At 35.7% G+C, this 25,269-nt stretch overlaps 1 protein-coding gene and 1 pseudogene across 3 annotated transcripts in view; one reads left to right on the top strand and one right to left on the bottom strand.

Moving 5' to 3' along the window:
* SLC35D2 (solute carrier family 35 member D2) overlaps positions 1–25,269 on the bottom strand; it is a 57,651-nt gene that overhangs the window by 4,633 nt on the left and 27,749 nt on the right. For all 3 annotated transcript variants that reach the window (XM_072596889.1, XM_072596891.1, XM_072596890.1), the window contains 7 exons: positions 23,610–23,681; positions 22,874–22,942; positions 17,302–17,404; positions 13,643–13,735; positions 6,016–6,083; positions 2,667–2,745; positions 215–297 (listed from right to left, as the gene is read on the bottom strand). In XM_072596889.1, coding sequence (XP_072452990.1) covers positions 215–297; positions 2,667–2,745; positions 6,016–6,083; positions 13,643–13,735; positions 17,302–17,404; positions 22,874–22,942; positions 23,610–23,681 — 567 coding nt within the window. The remainder of the gene's footprint in view (positions 1–214; positions 298–2,666; positions 2,746–6,015; positions 6,084–13,642; positions 13,736–17,301; positions 17,405–22,873; positions 22,943–23,609; positions 23,682–25,269) is intronic.
* Positions 7,618–10,606, top strand: LOC140531128 (dolichol-phosphate mannosyltransferase subunit 1 pseudogene; annotated as a pseudogene).

Raw genomic sequence — 25,269 nt, 5'->3', positions numbered from 1 at the left:
CAATAGCATGTAAACTAACTGAGGGCAAGAATTGTCTTGCTTTTTATATTTATATCCTCAGTGACTATAATAAGTATAACTTGGCAAATGCTTTTTCATTCATTCATTCATACCCCATTGATGAGTGCCATGTTTCTACTTACACCTGCTAGTCATTTCTCCTGCTTTACTCATATACTTTCACCAGTATAAGCCCACTTAATATTATACTCACCAAATGTTTAGTCCCAAAAAGTTTAACACAGAGAAAATGTAGTCTCCACCAAATAACATTCCAATGTAAGCAATGGATACATTCTGAAAGCAAAACACAGGATTGGTGTATGTTAATAATAAAAACACCTACTTACGAGGAAACAATTAACTTAAGACAAAATTCATTTATGGTGAATACTGACATTGAAAATGCTTTAGTTATCTTTATCCTATCCCTTATGGTTTAACTACATTCAAAAAACATATATGAAGCATTCAAGGCACTAGACTAGGCAGCAGGGATAAAAGACAAAACAAAAAAATGTTTGCCCTCAAGGAACTTACATTATACTGGTGAACCAAGGAAGGAAAAAACTATACACTTTATGGCCAACTGGAAGAGAAATTGGTTGATAATGATGAAATATTATTGAGGGGGTATAGAGAAGACTAAAGGATCTCACAAATAATGGTTTCAATCTTCTCAGTGAAGGAAAATGTGATATCACCTGTTGAAAGTATAAGGAATGTTACTAGATCTATAACTCAAAGAAGGCAAAGGAGGAGGGAAAAGGCCATGTGCATAAATATATATGATATATGTATATATATCATATATATATTTAATATACACACACATACATACACATACACATCAGCTCTTGTGGTGGTGGCAAACAATTGGAAACTCAGGAGATACCTATCAATTGAGGAATGGCTGAAAAAGTTACAATATATGTATGTGATGGAATACTATTATGCTGTAAGAAATGATAAATGAAGATTCTAGGAAGACTTGTATGAACTGATTAAGGGTGAGGTAAGCAGAGATAGGAGACTAACACTTCATATCATGTATCAAGGTAAGTCCCAAATGGATATGTGATCTACATATAAAAGATCACATCATAAACAAATTTAAGAAACAGGGGGGGTAATTACTTATGAGATCTATTGATAGAAGAAAAGTTCATGATCAAAAAACAAATAGAGAGGATCACAGAAGATTAAATGGATAATTTTGATTACATAAATTTTTTAAGCTTTGTACAAATAAATCCAATAAAGCTTAAATTAAAATTAGAAGTAAATAATTGGGAAAAAAATCTTTTCAGCAAATTACTCTTATTAAGGTCTCATTTGTGAGGTATATAAGAACTGATTCAGATTTACAAGAATAAGAGCCATTTCTCAATGGATTAATGATCTAAGAATATGAACAAGCAGTTCTCAAGGGAAAAAAAAACCCAGCTTATGTATAACCATATGAAAAAAACTCTCCATATCACTACTAGAGAAATTCAAATTCATTTTGAGATTCTATCTCATAAGCATAAGATTAGCAAACAATGAAGAAAAGGGGAGATGATAAATGTTGGAAGGGCTATGAAAAAACAGGAACACTGATGCACTGCTAATGGATCTGTGAATGGGTACAACCATTCTAGAAAACAATTTGTAATTATATGCAAAAAGGTTACTAAACAGCATGGTCCTCTATTTACAAAAATACTTAGAGCAGCAATTTTCATGGTGACAAAAAAACTAGAAACTAAGGAGATAAACCCAACAACTGAGGAATGGTTAAATAAACTGTGTCATATGAATGTGAAATACTGCAATGTTGTAAGAATTAAGGAAGCAGGTGATTTCAAAAATTGATGGAAAGATTTAGATGAGCTGATACAGAAAGAAGTGGAACAAGAATAACAATTTATCCTATAACAAACATAAAATTATAAATAAATAAATAAATGAAATTTAAAAATTATAAAAAGAACACTGTGAAGGTTTTAGTAAACTGATGAAGAATTAAATGAGTAGACAAACAAGCTAGAAAGCTATAAGAAGTACAATCAACATGATAGTCATCCATGATTCCAGAGGACAGATGATGAAATATATAATACATATATATATATATATACATATATATATATATATAAAATTCATCTCTTGACAAGGAAGTGATAGATTTAGAACACAGGATGAGACATACACAGATATAGATACAGAAACAGACAGAAATACAGAAACAGACATATTTAATATACAATGTGAGAATTTGTTTTGCTTTGCTATATGTATTTGTCAAAGGAATTTATTTTTCTTTTTTTTTCAATGTGTTGGAAGATGTAAGGTAGAAAAAATGGATTGCTGTTTTTTTCTTTTAATTAAAACTAGAGAGGTGGAATGTTGCATATCCTTCCAGGTTTTTCTTTGTTACAAGAGAGCTTTCACGTTAGCAATTTTCTTCCCCATCCCACTCAACCCTTTTTGATGAGGACCAAGCTAGTCCAGTGGTATTAAGCTTAATAAATAAACCAACTGGATAAAGTCAAAACTTTATTAGGTCACTGATACAGTGGTTTTAATTTCAGTCTCTAGCTTTAACCTCTTAGCGTCACCACCAAATGGATTAATTTATTTAATTCTTCATTCCAAGATTTCTCTTTAGTACTTCCACTCACCTTCACAGCACCCACCACTGTAGTTGTTAGGGCAGAATTGTAATAGCTACAGAGCACTGTGGAATACATCAGCAGAAACCTGAAGCAAGAAAAAGTCAGTTCATGCCTTGCGCTCAGTGACAAGAATATATTCAGCAATGACCCGCTTATCAATGTTTTGGAGTAAACAGGCACATGTCATGAGATGTTTAAGATCCATTTCTAAAAACAGCCTATTCATTCTGAATTATTCAGAGATAATTAGCTTGCTGTGGGTTATCCATATCCTCCCTCTTTTGAAAATTTTGCCTGTCTTCAAAACATATATTTTTCCATTGGCTCCTTCCCAGACAGTAGGAAAGGAATTTTTTTTAAAGATAGAAATGAAGATTGAGGGGGGGAGTGATTTTTTTCCCTAAAAAAGTGACTCATTTTTGTTTATTGGTGATGCAGAGAGGATGGGAAAGACAAAGGTAAAATCAAATGAATAAAATGGGATTTTATATTATTAGTGGGTTTGTTTTGTTCTATTATTACAGATAATATAGAATTGGCTGCATTTTCATTATCCTGTAAAACATTGGACTGCATTCTTGCTAGCCATGCTCCTGCATATACCAAAGGCACGAGCCTGTACTCCAGACTGACAGATGTAACAGAACTACAATTCCAGACCTCATTGGCCCATAGTTGGAATAAGTGTCCCATGGGGCACCTGTTTGGAGTTAAGACACAAAGAGAGGGAAAGAATCCAGCATCATGATGCACTGGAAAATGTCTAGTAGTCAGTCCTTCTAACAAGAGAAATGATTTTGGACAAATAGATCTTGGATAGGAAGTTTTAAAAAATATAACGTCCATCAAGGACAAAACCAGGTTCTTCCAGATATTCTTAGAAGGGGTAAATATATTCCCATAACAAATAAACATAGTAAGTGATTGTGCTAAGATTTCAAAACCAGTGCTCTTTCCAGAAAACAAAAACAAGAAACATATTATACATTGACAAGAAGTATCATAGAGCAACCTATGCCTACATATATCCATTTTAACTAGTATTATTTTCCCCCCAGGACTGAAGTGAATATGATACAGAGATAAAGAGACTACTGGCACTGCAGGTCTGACAATTGCTCTTCCCTGTGTCTCAGTGTCAGGGAGAATGAGCACATCAAGGACAGGCAGAAAGCCAGGTGACAGGATAGATGGGGCACAATCTAAGAACTTGCACCCAAATTTGGCTGCCTTTCACTTCCTTCCACCATCCTGGAGTTTCTCTGACTAGATAATCACCAGGCAGGATATAGGGAAGGGGCAACCACTGCTGTGGTTTAAGAATTCTGGGTTTTCATTAGGTGACAGGGACAGTAGGAGAACTGTGATTTGGAGGCAATCTAGATCAAGAATGAGCTACACTGGCACTTACTGTGACTCCCACCAGGGTAGTGAACAGGAGGGCAAGATTGCCTCTCTTACCACTCTTCTCCTGGTTTCCCCTGGTTTAGTTCCTGATCTAGAATTGGGGTCCCAGAAACCACCTTCTCTTTTCCATGATCCCTGGGCATGTGTGGTACACAAATTGCCATGGCTATCCCTGGAGAACTGGAAGGGGAAAGTAAGAGAAAGTATGGGGAGGTGGATGGCTCCATGTAGGTCCATTTACCTTTTTCCTTCCACGTTGAATAATCTATTTGATCAAAAGTATGTTGAATATCTGAGTCTCATGGGAGAAAAGGTACAGCCATAAAGAAGAGAGTAGGGCAGGGGGTTCTAGAGCTAGGGGTATCATATTTTTGATATGTTGAGTAATAATGCTTGTCATCTCTAGACATCTCTGAGCCCGGCTAGAGCCACCACTTGAAGCATAAGGCTCTCTCATGATGGGAAAATAGTCTAGATATTTATAAGCAGAAAATACTTTGATGGCCAATGAACATACTGCAGCCTTCAAAAAAGATTATCTCATGTATGCATCAGAGAGAAAGTGGGGGAGCTACTAGGCTGGTGGATCAGGGAGGGGACTATCTTGTGAGGCAACTCACATTCTCTCACTGGATAATTAAAAGTAACATCATCATCCTGTAGACTTAAAGGCAGCCTATGAGTCAATTTAAACTGCTTAGACCACAGACTGCCACAGGTACCACAAGAATTGCTTACAGTGTACAAAGGAGTGAGGAAAGGGGGATTTCACTTAACTGAGAAAAAAACAAAAGAAAAATTAGATAACTAAAAGGAAGAAAGACTAAATCATTAATAAGTTAAAACTAAAGAAAGAAGTAACAAATGGGAGGTGGGATTTGGGGGGGGGAAGAGAGTCTGAAAATAAGGTTGTCAGAGTATATTAAGCAAATATGACGGGAGGTACATAATACAGTCTTCAAAGACAAAAATCCCAGTTTTTTTGAAAAATTAGAGGGAAATAGAAACTTAACTCCTGTAACTATAAATGTGAATGGATTAATCAATCCAATAAAATGAAAGAGTACGATAGACTAAATGAGAAAATCATGTACATGTAGGATCATGAGCTGAATGGGGCATCAGAGATCAACATTAGATCTCTCCTAAAAGTTTCTAGTGTATTTTCCCCTGGAAGACTACACTAACTGAATCTCCATTAACTATCCAAGCAGCAGCAATATCTTGTTCACATTAGAATGTGAGCTCCTTGAAACAGAGACTTTTTTTTGCTTTTTATTTATATCATCAGCACTTAGAACAGTGCTTGACACATAGTAAGTGCTTAATAAATAGTTATTGGTTGATTGATTAACTAAATGAAAGAGCACTGAATGAAGTGTTAGGAAACCTTATCTCTGTCACTGACGAGGTATATGACCTTTGGCTAATTTATCTCTCTGGGCCTCAGTTTTCTCATCTACATTAAGAAAGGTTTGGACAAGATAATCTCTAAGATCCCTGCCAATTCAAAATTATATAATTTTAAATAAAGGAACAGAAGTTTAAGTTTCTTGAAAGCCCTTTACAATCAAGCATAGAAGTGAAGTGACATCTCTTACAATCTGTGGCTCTATCAGATCATGCAGTAGCATGTGTTGAGACACCATAGGCAAACCAAATATTAAAATTCCATTCTTTTCATCTCTCTTACAATCACAATCACAGTTAAATCCATTTTTCTACACATCTAAATTTCAGAAATTCTCCTGGTCTTCACAAGCTAAAATTTCTACTGAATGTTTTTTCTTAACACTGTTCATAAAAGATAAAAATGATTGGCTGTGTTTGCTTATTTCTCACACTTCTCCCACTTGGATGATGCATTTTCCTGAATAACCTTATGTTTTCATTTGATTAAGGTGAAGAACTACAATAATACCATGTGCAGTCCTATTTGGCTTCTTACCCCAGCAAACAGGAAAGAAGAAACTGCATGATAAATAAAATGTTCCTCCACTGGCTGAACTCAGTAGCCTAATGTTTAGAAAGGAGATAAAAGTGATCACTGGATTAATAAATACATACAGTCACATGGATTGTATTTAAAAGGGACAGTTATCATAAGAAACTTGCACTATGTAATTATAAAATAGCCACTCTAAAATACAAAGACATATATATGTATATATATTCAGAATCATGGATATGCAATAGAACCTTAATAATTTTTACTCCACTGACTGGGAAATTGTAAGCAATGAGTAACTGACTTGACAAAAACTTATAAGAAAAACTGCAAAATAGTCTGTCAGAAATTAGGTTTACAAACATTTTATATTGCATGCCATATTAAACTCCATAGGACCTGCACATAAAAGGTCCTGTAAATTTAAAAATTGGAGGGAAAGGGAAACAATATTTTTCACAAGTATAGCTAGGGCTTTTTTGGTAGGAAAGAAATGGAAAATAAGGGGATGTCTATCAATTGGGAACAGGTGAATAACTTGTGGCATATGAATGTAATGGAAGGCTATTGTGCTATAAGAAATGATGAGCAGGCAGGATTTCAGAAAATCCTGAAAAGATTTATATGAACTGATGCTGAGCGAAGTGAGAAGAACCAGGAGAACATTGTACATAGTAACAACATCACTGTGATGATCAAGTTTGATAGATTTAGCTCTTCTTAGCACACTAATGATCCAAGAAAATTCCAAGACTCATGATGAAAAATGCTATGCACATCCAGAGAGAGAACTATGGAATATGAATGCAGACCAAAGCATACTATTTTGACTTTTTTTGGTTTGGGGTTTTGTTGTGTGTGGGTTTTTTCCTTTTGTTGTTTCTTCTTCATTCTAATTCTTCTTTACAACATGACTAATGTGAAAATGTTTAATATGAATACATATGTATAGCCTATACCTGATTGCTTGTCCTCTTTTGGAGGGGGAAGGAGGGAGAAAAATTTGGAACTCAAAATCTTATAAAAATGAATGTTGAAAACTATCTTTACATGTAATTGAGAAAAATAAAAGTCTGTTAAAAACCAAAAATAAAATAAAAGGAATAGCAAGTTGTACATTTTAAAAAAGCTATAGCTGGGGGCATGGTTAACTTTGACCTTAAAAAAGGATAAAGATTATCATAAAATACAAAATGGACAACTTCAGTTACATAAAAGTGAAAAACTTCTACATAAACAAAATAAATGTAGTTGAACTGGAAGGAAATAATTAATTGGGAACGACATTCACAGCAAATTTCTCAGATAAAGGTCTAATACTCAAGATTTATAAACAATTGATACAAACATATAAGAACAAAAGCCATTTCCCTATACATAAGTGGTCAAAGGACATGAATGGGCAATTTTCAGAAGAAGAAATTATATAACATATTATATGATATAATATAATTATTATAATAATTATATAATATGTAATGATATATAATTATTATAATATACTATTATATATAATACTATATAATATAATATTTCAGAAGAAGAAATTAATTTACTATTAACAAGGAAATGAAAAACTGTTGCATGTAATTAATGAGAAAAATGCAAATTAGAATTGCACGTAGGTTGCACTTCACCATCAGATTGTCAAAGACAATAAAAGAGGAAAATAAAAATAAATAGAGGGTTTGTGGGATGACAGGCATACAAATGCACCATTGGTGTAGTTATAAACTAGTTCCAGTCTGCATAAAGAAACCATTCTCCAAAACACATTAGAACTACATCTACAGCATCACTAAATTGTACATAACTTTTCACCCTGGAGTAGTGTCGTTAGGCATATACCCCAAGCAGATCAAGGACAGAAAGAGAGGACCCGTGTGTACAAAGATATTTATAGCAACATTTTTTATTGTAGCAGAGAACTAGAAACAAAATAGGTAATTATAAAATGTGAAATGACTGAACAAATTGTGGCATATAAATGGAATGGAATTGTATCACATCTTAAGAAATTATGAATATGACATATTTACATGAATGTAGAAAGACTTGTATGAGCTGATACAGACTAAAATTATTAGAAACAAGAGAATTATGTAATGCACAATTCTCATTTTTAAGGAACTATTTTCTTCAGTGAATTTTTGAATGTCCTTTTCTATTTGGCCTACTTAAGTAGTTCTGTTCAGTGTATTTTTGTGCCTCTATTACCATTTGGACTATTCTGTTTTTTAAGTGATTATTTTCTTCAGTATTTTTGTGTCTCCACTCTACCAAACTGTTGGCTCTCTTTTCAGGATTTTTTTGCATCACTCTCGTTTCTTTTCCTAATTTTTTCTTTACCTCTCATTTTATTTTTAAAATCCTTTTTGAGTTCCTCCAAAAATTTCTTTTGGGCCTGAGACTTATTCACACTTTTCTTTGGATGAAGTTGTTTTGACTTGGTTGTCTTCTGAGTTTATTTTGATCTCACCTGTCACTACAGTAATTTTCTACGGTCAGGGATTTTTTTGCTGTTGTTGCTTGTTCATTTTTCCAGCCTATTTCTTGACTTTTAAGTTTATATTAAAGTTGGACTCTATTACCAGGATGGAGGGGGTACTGTCCCAAGCTTCAGGATTTTTTATGATACTGTTTTCAGAGCTAACTCTAAGGGTCTGTAAGTTTTTAGTTCTTCCAAGGTGATCTAAGGAGAGGTATGGTCACTGCTCTCCTGACCTGTGCTCTGGTCTGTGAGCAACCTCATGCATTCCTTTCTAACCTGGAACTGTGACCAGGGCCCCCACTGCTCTGTAGCCACACACTCTAATGTGCTAGTGCTTGTCTTTGCTATGGGACTGTGACCTGGACTTGCTATGGGCAATGCAACAGAGTTCTACACCTAGTGCCAGCAAAGGGTCCTCAGTAATCTCCTTCTGACCAATGGTCCAATCCCCTTACCATCTGTGGGGTAAAAGTGCTCCTGAAAGTGCAGCTGACAATTCAGTCACACCCATAGCCTACTGCTGGCATGCTGGGGTATGGTCTGCCCTGGCCCTATTCTCACTCCAATGAGACATACCTTTCCTGCCAACCTTCTAAGTTGTCTTGGGCTGGAAAATTGCTTTACTTCATCCTTGTGGTGGTTCTTCTGCTTCAGAATTCATTTTGAGACATTGTTTTAAAGTTGTTTGGAAGGGAATTTGGGAGCACTCAGGTAAATCCTCCACCCTGGGCTAAAGGCCTAAGGTAGAGATGTAAAGTATGTTGTGCATACATCCCTACCACCTCACATCTAGCTTGTTGTTAAACATTTACCAGCATACCCTGGATATAAATTATATCAACCAACTTTTTGGAAAGAGTTACCTATACTTTCTCTCCACTCCATCCCTTCTTAAATCTTCTGCAATCTGCCTTCTGAATTTATCACTCAACTGAAACTCATTTCTCCAAAAATTCCCTAATTGTCCAAGTTAAAGACCTATTGAGGTATTTCTTGACCTCTCTGCATCATTTCAGTCTGGTTTTTTATTTACTTTATCCTTAATTTATGAAATAAAACAGGCATTTTCATAACATCATTTTTAAAAAGAGTACTATGCATAAAATTGCAAAACTACTACAAACACCACACTATTCCTTTTAAATACATAGCCAAGCTATCATGTAAATATTTTTCCTTGTTTTTTTCCTTTGTTTCCTCCCCTCCCCCCCACTGATGACTACCTCTTAGACACAAATAGGTGTGTGTACATGTATGTATGTATGTGTAAAACTATTCTAAACATACTTTTATTTATCAGTTCTTTCTCTGGATGCAAATAGCATCTTTCTTCATATGTCCTTTATAATTAATTTGGATATTTATAATAGACGAAATAAATTATTTACTCAAAGTCCTTCTTAAAACAATATTGTGCTCCCACAGCGCTTCCCTGACCAGCGCAGGGTCCCAGCGAAGAGGAGGGAAGAAGGCTCCGGCTGAGCCTGCGGGAGCTGACAAGTACTCGGTGCTTCTCCCCACCTACAATGAACGAGAGAACTTGCCCCTCGTCGTGTGGTTGTTGGTGAAGAGCTTCGAAGAAAGTGGAAACAACTATGAAATTATAGTCATAGATGATGGAAGTCCAGATGGAACACAAGAAGTTGCTCAACAGTTGGAAAAGATCTATGGGTCAGATAAAATTCTTCTGAGGCCCAGAGCTAAAAAGCTAGGACTGGGAACAGCATATATTCATGGGATGCAACATGCTACAGGAAACTTCATTATTATTATGGATGCTGATCTCTCACACCATCCAAAATTTATTCCAGAGTTCATTAGGAAGCAAAGAGAAGGTAATTTTGACATTGTTTCTGGAACTCGCTACAAAGGAAATGGAGGTGTCTATGGCTGGGATTTGAAGAGAAAATTTACCAGCAGGGGAGCCAACTTCCTAACTCAAATTTTACTGAGGCCAGGAGTATCAGACTTAACTGGAAGTTTCAGGTTCCAATCTCATTTGTGGATCGAGTTTATGGTGAATCCAAGTTGGGAGGATGCTGGGGATGGAAGCTCAATTCCATGTGGACAGTCTCGGGCGGGTAAAGGTGGGAACTTCTAAATCTTAGAGTTCACACGAGGCCCCCCCAGGAAACGACTGGGAATCGAGGTGAACCGAGCTATCTCGTGTATTTCCGCCTCTTCCCGTGAGAAACGTGATGGGAGAGAGCTCTCCCCGCCCTCGAGATTGTCCCGGATCTGGGCTCACCTAACAGCATGGTATTCAGATGCAAACTATGCGGCTGGAGAGCTTAAGTAGGATCAGGAAAGCCTGAAAGTTCTCTTGGGCGGAGGGGCCACGTGTGAGGACAACAAGGCTCCCTTTTTCCTCTCTCCTCTCTCCCCTCCCCCTCTCTCCCCACTTATACTTCTACTTCCAATCTCTTATTGTAAGATCTTTGCCTCCTTGGGAGATTCTTCGCTCCCTCCTAAGGAAGAATTCCCCTGCACTTGTAACTAGACCCTGAAATAAAGCTCAACCCTTGTTCGACTCTGGAACGTCCTTTCTCTCATACGAGCATCCAGTTTGGCCAACCGAAGACCTCCGATAGAGGTAAGGGAAGACTCGGGTAGCCCTCAGGCCTCTAGGCCTGGCAGGAGGAAATGAAATAGTCTCCTTTTTGAAAGGACTATTGACTCTGTTTGCCACTACATAAGATGACACTATTCATTTTATATTTAAATTATCATGTTCATTTCATTTTAAGCATAAGACAAAAAGACCTGGTTGCTGATTTTTAAATTGTACTCTTAAGCCATAAACAGTAAGGTAAGGTAAATTTCATATACACCCTATTTTTTTTTCTGGAGGCCTATGTATTCCAAAGTAGATTTCACATCCATGTAAAGAAAGAAGGAATAGTCTTTATGTCTGTTTACAGCTGTAATAAGATTTATTAATAAATGTTATAAGACTTTTGGTTTGGAAAAAAAAAACAATATTGTTATTACTGTATACAACGTTCTCTTGATTCCACTCATTTTGATCTTCATTACTTCATGCAAACCTTTCCATGTTTTTTCTTTTTTATAAGTTACCACTGGTAGCAGGTCAGAAATTAGATGTGGTAAAAGAGTATAGTTGAGTTTGAGGCAAGTGAGATATAGTGAGGATTCCCCAAGCAGGTAGAATGCTGGGATTAGATTCTGGAAGACCTAAATTCAAATCCAGGCTCAGACATTTACTAGCTATGTAACCCTGGATAAAATATTTGACCTGGTTCCTTCAGTTTCCTCAACTGTAAAGTTGGGATAATAATCTTACAGTAGGGTTGTGAGCATCAAATTAGATAATATTTGTAAAACACTCAGCACATCCCCTGGCACATAGTAGCTATATAAATGCTTGATCCCTACCTGAATCCCCTCCAATCAGGACATCCCATCTCATGGTTCCTAAGCCACTAAATGGAAGAACCTCTGTAGGGACAATCCAGGAGTGTAGCAGCAGAGGCAAAAAAAATAAAAATTAAAAAATAGTTGGTGCTTTTGTGTTTATCATTCTCTATGTTTTAATTTTTCAGTAATTTCTGGGTCTTGTGAATCTAATCTGGTATATAGATCAACTTTTCTACTTTTTAAAATGGTACTGAAATGTTTTGGTACCACTTTGTAATTTAGTTGGAGATGTGACACTGCTGGGCCCCCTTCCCTCTCAATTTCATTGATGATTTCCCTTAAGCTTCTTGACCTTTTGTTCTTCCAATTGAAGTTTATTATTTCATCTAGTTCTATAAAGTAAAACTTTGGTAGTTTGATTGTTAAGGTAATGAATAAATTATTTAGGTAATATCATCAATTTTGTTACACTAGCACAGCCCAATTTTGAGTAATCAATAACTTTCCAATTATTTATGCCTTAAGTGTTCCATAGTTGTATTCATATAATTCTTTACAGTCATCTGTAAAGGGACTGAACTTGATGGTCTTTAACGTCCCTTCCAGATTTAAATCTATGATGCTACAATTCCTGGTCATGCCTTGGTAAGTGGATTCCCAGACTTTTTTATACATTCTGTAATTATTCTGAAGGGAATTTTTCTGTTCTATATATTCCTACTCAGATTTGCTGGTAAAATAGAGAAAGACTGATGATTTGGGGGACATATTTCATACACTGCTATTTAAATGAAACTATTAGTTATGTAAATTATTTAGCTGACTCTTTAAGGTTTTCTAAGTAAAACATTATCACTTCGACAAATAACAATAATTTCGTTTCTTCTTTTTCAATACTTATTCCCTCAATTTCTGTCTCAGTCAATAAGCATTTTAAAGCACTTATGTGTCAGGCACTGTGCTAAGAGTCACAAATACAAAGAAAAGACAAAACCACAGTCCCTATACTGAAGGAACTCATGTTCAAATAGAGGGAACAGCATTCAAAGAATTGTACATAAGAGTTACGTACAATGTAAATGAAAGAGATGACCAAAGAAGACACAGGAAAGGCTTCCTGCAGAAAGTGCCATTTTGAGCTGTTCTAAAGGAAGCCAGGAAACCCAGGAGGCAGAGATAAGGAAGGAGCTATCGTGTGTAAAGAATTTTATAAATGTCAAAGTGTTCCATCGCTGTTAGAATTATTATTGTTGTTGACTATTATGCTAAAAGAAAAGAAGCAGTTTGGTGTAGCAGATAGAGTATGGGATTTGGAGTCAGAAATATCTGAGTGACCATATGTGTGACCATGAACAATTCATTTTACTTCTCAGGTAACTCACCAAGCCTAAAAGTTATAAACAGATTATGATCTACATTAATGGAAGAAATTGTCACATACAAGAAATTATGAATCCTTGATGGATTGGTACATTCAAAAAGGAATGAGAAGAGTTTGATGCAAGGCTAGGGAGAGATGTTTCAAAGAAATAATTCAAATAGTAGTAAATAATCTCTATCAATTAACTGCTTAGATTATTATTATGTGTATCTTTTATTTGTCTCTCATACTAATAAAGTCTGCCAATTTAACAATATTTAAATGAATTTCATAAGGTTAAATATTCAAAAATTAAGACTCTTCCAAATGGCTCACCTGAGCTAAACTCATTTGCTCCAAATGATGCTATAACTTGTAATCAGTGACGGTTTGCTTACCTGTTGAAGGTCTCCAGTGGAAATACTAATAACAAATGTTGGAATGATCATAAAACAGGCATTATAGAAAAGCACTCCATACTTTCCTAGCTCCTGTGAATAAGAAAAAATATCTGTTCAATTCTAGAAGCATCCTACTACAAGACTCCATAGACTTCTCAATTATGTTATTTACTCAAAGATATAATGCACATTCACTACATAATAATTATTTTCCTTCTATAATTTAAATATCTGACATTTCCATCATAACATGACTTATTTTCAAGTATATGCCATTTCAAAATAAATATTATATTAAATATAATTTTAAAATAAAAATTTAGTTCAAGATTTCACAGGAAAAGATCATTGGGATAATGAGGGAAACATTCAGTTAAGGGAAGGAAATTGTGTAGATGATGTGGAAGTGCTTGGATTCGTGAAGAACGACAGAAATTGAGTTTGTGAGATATAACTTGGAAGAAAATGAGGGAAATTTAAGGAACAATCCCCAGGTTCAGATACTGGTCTAGATTCTGTTTTGGCATTCTGTGAGAGTGAAAAACAAAGGACAGGAAGAAGGAGGATTAAGGACTAAGAACCTGAAAAGGAAGACTCAGGAAGGAGAAGGTAGTTGACAAGGCAAGGCAAATAAGAAGAGATTAGTGGAACATTTAGAGGGTTAGTAAGTTGATAAAGTCGGTCGGAGAGTGGCACCACTTAATGTAAAGGAAATTAGTACAAAGCAAAATAGGAGGGGGATGGTGGCTGCAGAGTTGCTCCAACGAAATAAAGGAAACTGAGTGAATTGTCAAGTTATTAAGAGGCAATACCTGACTTAAAAAATAACAGTGATGATGATGATAATCAGGTGCTTAAACACCCAGAAATATTTTTTTTAAAGATTGAAAATCTCAACAAATATGAAGGGTAGGGGGATATCATGTAATGGCTTGCATTGGGTTTGTGATGTTTGTATTTGTGCCATTCTGCAGGTTGATCTCCTTCCCAGAGGAATGGGAGAAAAACACCGAAGGAATGCCTCTCCACAGTAACCACTCATAATCATTAGGGACAATGAAGCATTTTTAAAGGGAAGACAAGCAAATCTGAGGTAGAAAAGAAAACGTGATTAGTTAAGACTTTAGAGAATAAAAGATCTTGCAGAGAAAAAAGGATGGGGAAAGGACAGCTATACAGTGAGAACTCAAAAACAGATTTGAGGGTCTTCTTGAGGAAAAGGGGACAGGATATCTCCTCAAAGAGAAGAAAGCAACTGCTGCTCCCCCAAAGTATGCAGTAGAACCACAGAACTTAAAACCTAATAAGAGCAATAGGAATGTTTATTTTCTTCTCAGAGCATATATCTTAGACTTCACAGAGAATCTCCTAAGACTTGTCATCTGTTCTGGTAATTTACATGAATAAGAATGGTTCTGACAGCTAAATGGAACTATTTCTTAAAAGTATTACTAGAGACTGCAAAATCTGGGGAGAGAATGAAGACCATCATGGTGTAGATAAGAATTTCTTGACTCACAATAATGATAATTCCTTCAATGAAAAGGTAGAGGAGCCAACAAGGGGAAGTACTATTCTGGATATGATTTTTCACTGACGTGGAGAAAAATGGCTGGGAAAATGGGTGGAAATGATGAAAACTTGGGGGAGAAATGACTGCTCTCTCCTTTAGTTTGAAATAAAGGAGAGAAAAATCAAGGCACTATCTGACATGGACTCTAGATTTGAGGAAGGCAGATTTCAAGAGTTCTGGGGGAAGAATAAATAGTCTTGCACACTAAGATTCTACAGGGGAAGTCAGATTGAGAGGAATAAGAGATGATTAAGAATGAAATTCTGAATACAAAAAGAAACAACTCCAATAAAGGGAAAAAAATAATGTAGAAGCATAGGGAACTAACTAACCAGTTAAAATTTTTAAAGAGAAATGTACAGAAGATAGAAGCAAAGCCAGGTGAATGGATATGATTAACAAGGCACAGTAGTGTACAGCATCAGGAAAGCTAAATGCATATGAGATGAAGCAACATTTTTTAAAGGTATGTCTCTGAGGTACTCCCCCAAATTTTCACACAAACTAGCTAGTTGGATTCCCAGATGGGTGACTACTAGCTCAGATTCTAGGGGTAACCATACAGATTACTACTACTACCATTATAGCTCTCAAGCCTCCACCAACATGCATTCTAGTAACAATCAGTCCATAGTCTCAAGTCACCCTTATCAAAAGCATTTACTCAAATGACAAAGCATAACAGTTGGTTCAAAACATGCCCCCCAAAAAATCCTGGGGATACACACTCTCATAAATATAGTCTGTGATGATGGGACTGGTTACAAACAAAGTAAAATGGGTAGTGAGACACACATATGAGGAAAACTGGTGGCCAGTGCAAGTCATCACTCTGAAACTTTAGGCCCTTAAAGTCTTTACTATCTCCAGATAGAAGGGGCATTGGTAATGGACAGGTCCCACTGCTATTAGAACCTACCTCCCAGGGTTTTATGCGAATCAAATCAAGTACTATTTGTAAATACTTAGCACTGTACCTGGCACAACAGAAGGAGCTATGTAAATGCTTATTCCATTCCCCTTTCTCCATCCTCTGTTAGGTGGTAAACTATTGGTCAGTGAACTTGACTTTAATACCTGGGAAAATCATAGAACTGTTTTGTACCTTTCTGGGAACAGTTTCAAATTGTTTTCTAGATACTATACTGTATGAAATGATGAACATGAAATGATGAACATGGAAGGGTTTACATGAAATAAGGAAGAGTGAAATGAGCAAAAACTAAGAGAATTTCGTATATGGTAACAACAATATTGTTTGAAGAATAACTGTGAAAGACTAAGTTATTCTGCGTATTATACTTAACTCAACAACAAAGGACCTAGGAAAGCAGATACTGTCTACCTCCAGAAAAGAACTGATACACAGAAGTATGCATAACATGGTTTTACAAATAGATAAATAGAGAAATAAATAGATACACAGCTGTATCTATACGTATATGGTTATGGTGCTGTCAAATGGTGGCCTACTCTGGTGTGGGGTGGGGAGGGAGGGAAGGAGATAGTTCAGAACTTAAAATGTAACCCAAAAAATAACATTAAATTTGAAAAAGAATTACTAGACTCCATACAAACAATGTTTTTAAAAGCCTAGACAACATATTTCAATCAACGTTCAATAAAAAAGAAATTGTTTTCTAGAGTAGATAGAACAACTCACAGTATGCCTCTTTTCCCATAGTCCCGCCAACATTTGTCATTTTCCTTTATTATCTTTGCCTATGATCACCCAGCTAATCTTAGATGAGATTCAAATCCAAGTGTCCTGACTTCAGGTTCGATACTTTGTACTTAGTTGCAGTACTTCTCATGAATCACTTTCTAAAAAGTGCCCTCAAGCAACATACAGTCCAGTAGGGGAGGTAAGCCATGGACACAAATGCAAAATGAAATTAAGTAATTGTGTGCTATAAACATAATACTATGACTAATAATTAGAAACTCTATAATGCAAACAGTATTGGCATCATCACAATAAATATAATATGCAAGTCTTCAAATATGGCTTCTTTTACTCATATAATTTCAGCTACTAGGTTATGACATAGAATATCTATGTGAACTAAGGTCAGATTATTACCTTTGGATCCATCTTCTGCTTGGTGTACACACCATTTGCTGCTGTGAAGATATCATTAAGGAATACAAAAATGTAACCTTCCAAATTAAAATTTAGATCAGAGCTGGTAGAGAAATAAAATGAGATCATTATTATTTTTTAAAACTTTAAACCATTACCCCAAAGCCTCTTTTAAACTGTTTTATGTTTCCTCTAATGGTCAACAACGTTTCCTGTTTTTCTTTGTTTTAGTGTACAGTATGCTACTAACATCCTTTTGTTTTATCTACAACTAGAAACCCAGGTTCAAAATTTAAACTCAGATTAAACAGAAAATCAAAAATAGATTAAAAGGAAATAAACTATCTTTACTTAAATGCTTTCCTACAATTTGGGGACTAAAACAATTTCAAATGGTAGTGAATTGTCCAATTATATAAAAGCTTTGCGTAATATCATTAGCAAAGTCATCCTTGGGTTACTGGTAACTAGAAAGTTTTGCTTCCTTGTCAGCCCACTGTGGGAAGTAGATGACAACTCAGGAAAGGAAATGGACTCTAACTCTTAAGATTTTGTGCACCGGAAGAAGCATCGGACACCGCACCAATTCGTACTAAAGAAAACACAAATAAAATATATGATCAGCTTATAAAACACTCCTATCATTCTACTTTCTTTCAAAGGCATTAAGTATATACCTTTTCTTTCACTTTTAAAGCAGTCTTTAATATTCATTTTAGCCAGATTTCAGCTTTGTAAAAATGCATATTGTAACAAGGATGAATAATGTGACCTTATTCTGCCATGAAATCACCAGCAATGATGGTTTACGAGCCAGAATCAACTAAAAATTAATAGAATTATATACATATGAGATCTAACAAGATGACGATCTAACTTCACGGAGAATCATGTAAAGTCAGAGCTACTTTAAAGATTATTTAGTCTAATTCCCTCAGTATCTAAGGAAACTGAAGTCCAAAGAAATTTATTTACTTGTCCAAGGTCAAAGGTGGCAGAGAAAGAGCTAGAACTCAAGTCTCCTTGTTGCCAAGTCATTGTTGCTTCTACCACATCGAATCAGATTTTGATTTCACTATTTTGAAAATTACCAATTTACAAAAACTTCATGGACAAGTGTGGTTCATGGGGTCAAGAAGAATCAGACGATGAGGTTTACTTGGCAAAGACACTGAAGTGGTTTTTGCCATTTCCTTCTTCAGTGGATTAAAACAAACAAATGTTAAGTGAATTGCCTAAGGTCATAAAACTACTTAAATATCCAAGGTCAGATTTAAGCTTAGTTCTTCCGGACTCCAGGCCCAAAACCCTATCGACTGAGTCATCTAGCTTTCTCAATGCTTTTACGATAGGCACTGACAATAATTTGGTCTTTTTTTTTTAAAAAAAAAAAAAAGGATATTTCTGGACATTTACATCAACCTAGATTTGTAGAAACAATATAAAATTTTCTGTTTGGGAGTTCCTTATTAACAATTGCAATACTGATCTTCTAAAATTGGAAAACCTCTCAATGTTCTACAAACCATTTTTCTTGTAGAAGGAGAATAAGCATACTGTACTCTCTGGAATACAACACTATTTTTACCTGTGAAAGCATAAAAGGTCAGGGTTCCAGAAAAAGAGAAAAGCAATATAAAAACTCTAACATCTTTTGGGGTGCCTCCTCTTTTCATCAAGACACTGCTGTCATCAGATGGCTAGTAGAATGCCATGAGGCAGAGATTGAAGTTTGCTCCTCTCCTTACCACCACCTGCTACTCTCCCCCGCTGAACATGCTTTTTTTTTTAAGGACTTCAGTTACTTTTCCCAAATCCAATTTGCCAGAAGTTCCCTGTCGAAAAGCTTAGGCATGATTTTTTTCAAGTATACATCAATGCTATTTTGGGGAGAAGAGTGGGGGTAGGGGGGGAATGGATTACTCTCATTGTACATATTTATCTGAGTATGGCTTCTACCATGACCCAAATCAATGTACAAAGCACTAAGATGCCAGGTCTGGGGAAAAAAGCTTGAATTTGCTTCAAAATGTGAGCATGAGATTTATTGTGTTCAGTAGTGTCTGACTCTTCATGACCCCATTTGAGGTTTTCTTGGCAAAGACACTGGAATAATTTGCCATTTCCTTTTCCAGCTCATTTAACAGATGAGAAAATCAAGTTAAGTGACTTGCCTAGGGTTACTCAGCTAGTAAGAATTCACAAAGATGAGTCTTTCTAACTCCAAACCTGGCAGTTTGGACTGCACCTCCTCGCTGTCCTAAGCATGAGGTAAACACAGAATTAAAGAACATGAGAGCTGAGAGTGGCTATATATTATTTAATCCAACTCCCTCATTCTACCCATGGGACAATCAAGGCCCAGAGATGTTATTTGATTTGCCCATGTCCACACAGCTAATTGCAGAACCAGGACTGGAACTCAGATAATGAAATGAATTCTTCTACTACCTTGGTACCCCTCTTTGAAAAATGTACTCTGTTGGGAACACTATTCACTGAACTGGCAGCTCAGGAATTATTGAGTATTTTAAAGAGGAGATGAATTTCTACTCAATTCTCCCAAGAATCTGTGAACACAACAGCTTGAAAAAAGGAATTCCATACCTTATTCATGAATACATAACCACTGTTATACTTTAGTTTTAAACATCTGAGTGACAATGTAATTAAATTTAATTCTTATTAACTGCCTACTATTGAGAAACATTATGGGGTAGTAGGCAAGGGCTAGACTTGGAATCAGAAGAAACTTGATGTCCAATATTTTTGTACTGTGTATGATCTTTGGGAAAGTCAAATAACCTCTCTGTGTTTCAGTTTCATCATCTGAGGAATTTTTTTAAAATCTGAGGATTTTTTTAAGGACTTCAGTTACTTTTCCCAAATCCAATTTGCCAGAAGCTCCCCTATGGAAAAGCTTAGGCATGATTTTTTTCAAGTATACATCAATGCTATTTTGGGGAGAAGAGAGGGGGTGGGGGGGAATGGATTACTCTCATTGTACATATTTATCTGAGTATGGCTTCTACCATGACCCAAGTCAATGTACTAGGTACTAAGATGCCAGGTCTGGGGAAAAAAGCTTGAATTTCCTTCAAAATGTGAGCAAATGTGATTAAAATCAGGACAAAGATAGGCAGTGCCTATCTTCACAGGACTGATATAAAGAGTCAAGGGGATAATGTATGTAAAAAGGTTTTGTTCACCTTAAAGTGCTCTATAAAATTCCAGCATTATTATTACTATGGGGAAGACACTGGATTAGGTGCTAGAGATACAAAGAGAGGTATGAGACCAACTGCTCTTGAGGAGTTTATGATCTAAAAATTGTACATGCATTTGGGCTACTGCATTTAACAGTATAGAGAAGAATAAAATGGCACTGTACTGAAAGTGAAGGAAGCCAAACACCTCTGAAGGGAGAGATCAAGCAGAAGATAAAAATCACAAATAAATAATGAGCTTCTTGCTAGGTTTTCACTCAAGTTCTCCTCCAAAGCCTGAGTAGGTCTCAGAGGTGACCATGGAAACCTTGAAAATTACACCAGTAGAGGACAAGTTCTGCCGGATCCTACCAAGCCGGAAAGACTTCAAGTGCTGGTTTAGGTGTGGAAAATATCTGTCAATCAAAGAGTGGGCTAGCTAAGCCTACTGCAAAAATAAAAAACAGGGATCATAGCACCTACCTCACGAGGTTGTTGTGAGGCTGAAATGAGATCTTTTATAAAAAGTTTAGCCTAGTGCCTGGACACAGTAGGTGCTTAATAAATGCTTGTTCTCTCCTATTCCTCCCTTCCCCTCCCTTCCTCTTTTCTTCCTTGAGCTTGGAAAGGCTTATCATCAGAAGTCTGGTCATTGGGTGAAGAATCTTTTGGCCACAGTAGTTCACAAAGAGCTTGGACTAAGCTATCATGAATAACATGGAAGCCCATCAGCCCATGCTGATGACTTCATGGATCACTGAAGTTTGAATCATTACTTATTAAATATTCTTCTTTATTTCTAAAAGAATCAATTGAGCTAGTTGTCACTAAACTTGGTGCTCAACCTTTTGTTGTTCATAGAAAGAGTCAAAATACCTTACAAAACAGAATGTGAACACATCTTAACTTACAAAAAGAAATAGAAAACAAGACTTTGAATATCTGACTTCAATGTATAAGGCTTATCGTCTTGCATAAGGTTCATCTTCACTTCTTAAAAATCTCTAGTTTCCTTCCTTGTTTGTGTGTTATCTCCCCCATTAGAATATAAACTCCTAAAGGGCAGGGACTGTCTTTTCTCTTTCTTTGCATCCCTGGAGTATGTCAGTGCCTGACATATAGTAGACTCTTTATAAAAGTTTATTGACTGACTGACTCGAGGAATATCAGATTCCATGCTTCATGAAATAGTATGGAATGAAAAATATTTATAAACCCTGAGTGCTCCTTAAATCTTTCACAATTCTAAAAAGAAAGTCAAGAATCTTTCAAGTAAAATTATTGAGATATTCTCATATAGAAACCAGCAACTTATTCTGTTTATTAAAAAACCATTAATACTCTAGAACAGGGGTTTTTAATCTTTTTCTGTGTCATGAACCATCTAAGAAGGTTGGTGAAGCCTATGGATTCCTTCTCAAAATAATGCATAAATAAAATATATAAGATTCCAAAGGAAACCAATTATATTTAAATAGTTAACAAAAATTTGAAAAACCAAGTTCATGGAAATTAAGAATCTTGCACCTGTGATATCCCTCAGATAACATTTACTCAATCACAGCACAAATCTGCTAACTTGACTGCTTATTTATCTGGGCAGATACACTACAGGTAAAAATATTTTTGGTAATTAGCAACAATGAAACTTCAACAGACTTCAAAGGATCACAGATTTAAAGCTGTAAATGACATCAGAGGCCATCTAGCCCAATCCCTTCAATTTTCAGGTGAGGAAACTGAGGCCTAGGGAAGTTAAGTGGCTTGAGCAAGGTCACCAAGATAGCAATAGTCTGAATAGTCAGAGAACCCAAGTCCTCTAGAATCAAATCTATTTTTTCCTCCTACTTTACCATACCATATTCCTATCTCTTTCTCAATTCAGCTGTGGCTTTTGTAGATGCTTGTTTAGCTGAAGCATTTCAATTGTAAATTGTCTTCTTTCAGGTAATCAAAAAATGTTTTATTGTTTCCATGCCCAGGAAGGCATTATTCAGTTATAGAGTTAAATGATGCTTGTAAGAGACTGCTTTTTTTTTTTCTCTTGCTTCAGCAACCACAGGCCCCAATTTTAGGGAAAATTAAGGAAAATATTGACCTCAGTGAGCATCCTGATACAGGTTACTCTAATTTGATATTTTTGTTTACATGAGTAGAATAGTATTTATGGTTCTGAAACACACCAAGCAGCTTTGTAGCAGCTGATTCTCAAGCTAGTCAGCTGCTCCAAAACATCTGAATAATCTTATCTGTCAACCATAAAAGCTCTTTATTCCACAACCAGACACACAGCTGAATTTAAGATTGTCCTTCAATGTCAAAGGAAAGAAATTATATTCCTGAGTGAGAACAACTTAAAGTCTTACCCAGCAGCTATAAAAGCGCCAAGAATGATGGCAAAGACGCTGACTATGATGCTTAATGAGTACTGTTTTCTGTAAAATAAAAGAAAAAAGAAATACAGATCACTTTTAGAAGACAGATGAAATGTCGAAGAAGAAAATGCCAAACACAGAAGGCTGGATGACTGATAATTCCCACTAGACCAAACAAACCCACCTTCCACAATATGCAGCCTTCTGAATGGCAAGGAAAATCTTTGCTCATACTGGACAGATTTTGTAATAGAGCTTAACACTGGTGTGTCTAGGTGGAATGTATCTAATATAAATGTCTAAATGAAAGTACTACTGTTTCAGTTCTGCTGAATAGTAGAAGTAGAAAAAAAATGATCAATATCAAAAGGCACTTGCTCCAAAGTAACCTACACAGCCAAAATCAAGAAATACATGTTGGGTGCTACCTGATTATAACATTATAAACTTTATGGTAAATATTAATTATTTTAGCCTTGCTTTAGGATCAATATAGCTTGAACCCCCTGCAGTTTCAGAACTGATATGTATTCTAGTAGATGTAGGTGAGTGACTTACTGAATTCTGAGCCAATCAATGCAGGCTATTCTCGAGGTTTTGTTTAAGGTTTTGTGAATAAATTAATTTCTCTCTCAATTAACAAGTTGCATATTTGGAGGAATGGCAATGATGCTACTAGGTACTAGGAAAGAGGGGAAAAGGGGGAAAGAAATAATACAAAAATCACCTGAGTATGATAACTTCCAGGAGCAACGTAAGTGGAATGGTAAACTTCCTGAGAACTGTAAACATGGGCAAGCTGTGAGAGAAAGATCCAAGTATACCATTAGATACAAAGCATTTGTATTTGTTTTACATCTAATTTCACTAATCATAGTAAATCAATGGACGAACCACAAGGAATTAGCAACTTTCATTTTTAATCCTACCCTTAATATTTATGAACCTTTTGCCAAGTTTTCATCCTCAATTACGGACAGAGCACAATATTTAAACAAAAATTATACTTTTTTCCTATAACAGCTTTAACTTTTAATTATATTGTGTTTAGCATATTGAATTTCCTAGGTATAGTTGCAGTTCTAAGGACTGAGAATAAGCAAAAGAGAAAAGAAAGAGGGGAAGAGAATATTAGGCACTGTGCTAAAAGCTTTGCAAATATTACTTCATTTAATCCTCACAATAACCCTGCCATTATCAGTGCTGTTATTAAATATATGCTATTAATTATCCCCATTTTACAGTTGAGGAAACTAAGGCAAATAGAGGTCAAGAGGCTTGCCCAGCATCAAACAGCTAGTAGATATCTAAGGCCAGATTTGAACTGAGGTCTTCCTCACTCCAGGCGCAGTACTCTATCTACTGTACCATCTAGAAATGAGTTGGATGATTAGGAAAGTAGTTTTAGAATCAAAGTTCTACCATGTCTACAAACTGGAAAATTCATACCTTTTCCACTCATCAATTGCTTCTTAGTAAAGAACCATGCCAAATTTCATTTCTTTTTTTTTCTGCCCAAAGAAGATATAGCCTTTGAAGGCTCAGGATTTTGCTTTCTAGTGACCTGCTTTAAGAAAAACTCTGACAAAGTATTGGTCTTACCTTTTTAAAAATCCTTTGGAGAACTTGCACAAATAAGTAAGACCAAGAGCTCTTACAACGGATATGTTATGAACAAATAATTAAGAACAAAAAGCATGAACAAATAGTTCTCAAAAGAACTGTAAACAATTAACAATCATATTTGGAAGTCTACCTGCCAAAACAAACCCAAATATGAACACAATTACAAAACACTTTTCACACAAATAAAGTTGGATCTAAGTAAGTGGAAAAACATCAGTGGGTGGGTCAAGCTAATATAATAAAAATGACAATTCTACCTAAATTAATTTAGTTATTCAGTGTCATGCCAATCAAACTACTAAATAATTTTCTAGAGCTAGAAAAAATAATATCAAAACTCATCTGGAAGAACAAAAGGTCCAGAATATCAAGGGAACTAATGAAAAGAAATGCTAGGGAAAGTGGTCTAGCCCTATCAGATCTGAAATTGTATTATAAAGCAGCAATCATCAAAATCACTTGATACTGGCTAATAAAAAGAGGTTAGACCAGTGGAGTAGGTTAGGCACTCAAGACACTGTAGTCAATGAATGTAGCAATCTACTGTTTGATAAACTCAAGGATCCTAGCTTCTGGATAAGAACTCACTGTTTGACAAAAATTGCTGGGAAAACTGGATAACAGTGTGGCAGAAACTGGGCATAGACCAATGCCTGACACTATACACAAGTGTAAAGTCCAAATGAATACATGATCTATACAAAGATTGATACTATAAATAAATTAGGGGAGCAAGGAATAGTGTATTTGTCAGATTTATG

The sequence above is a fragment of the Notamacropus eugenii genome, chromosome 3 (assembly GCF_028372415.1).
Source record: "Notamacropus eugenii isolate mMacEug1 chromosome 3, mMacEug1.pri_v2, whole genome shotgun sequence".
NCBI classification, from domain to species: Eukaryota; Metazoa; Chordata; class Mammalia; order Diprotodontia; family Macropodidae; genus Notamacropus; species Notamacropus eugenii.
The sequence above is the reverse complement of the archived record's forward strand: the minus strand, read 5'-3'. Positions and strand labels throughout refer to the sequence as shown.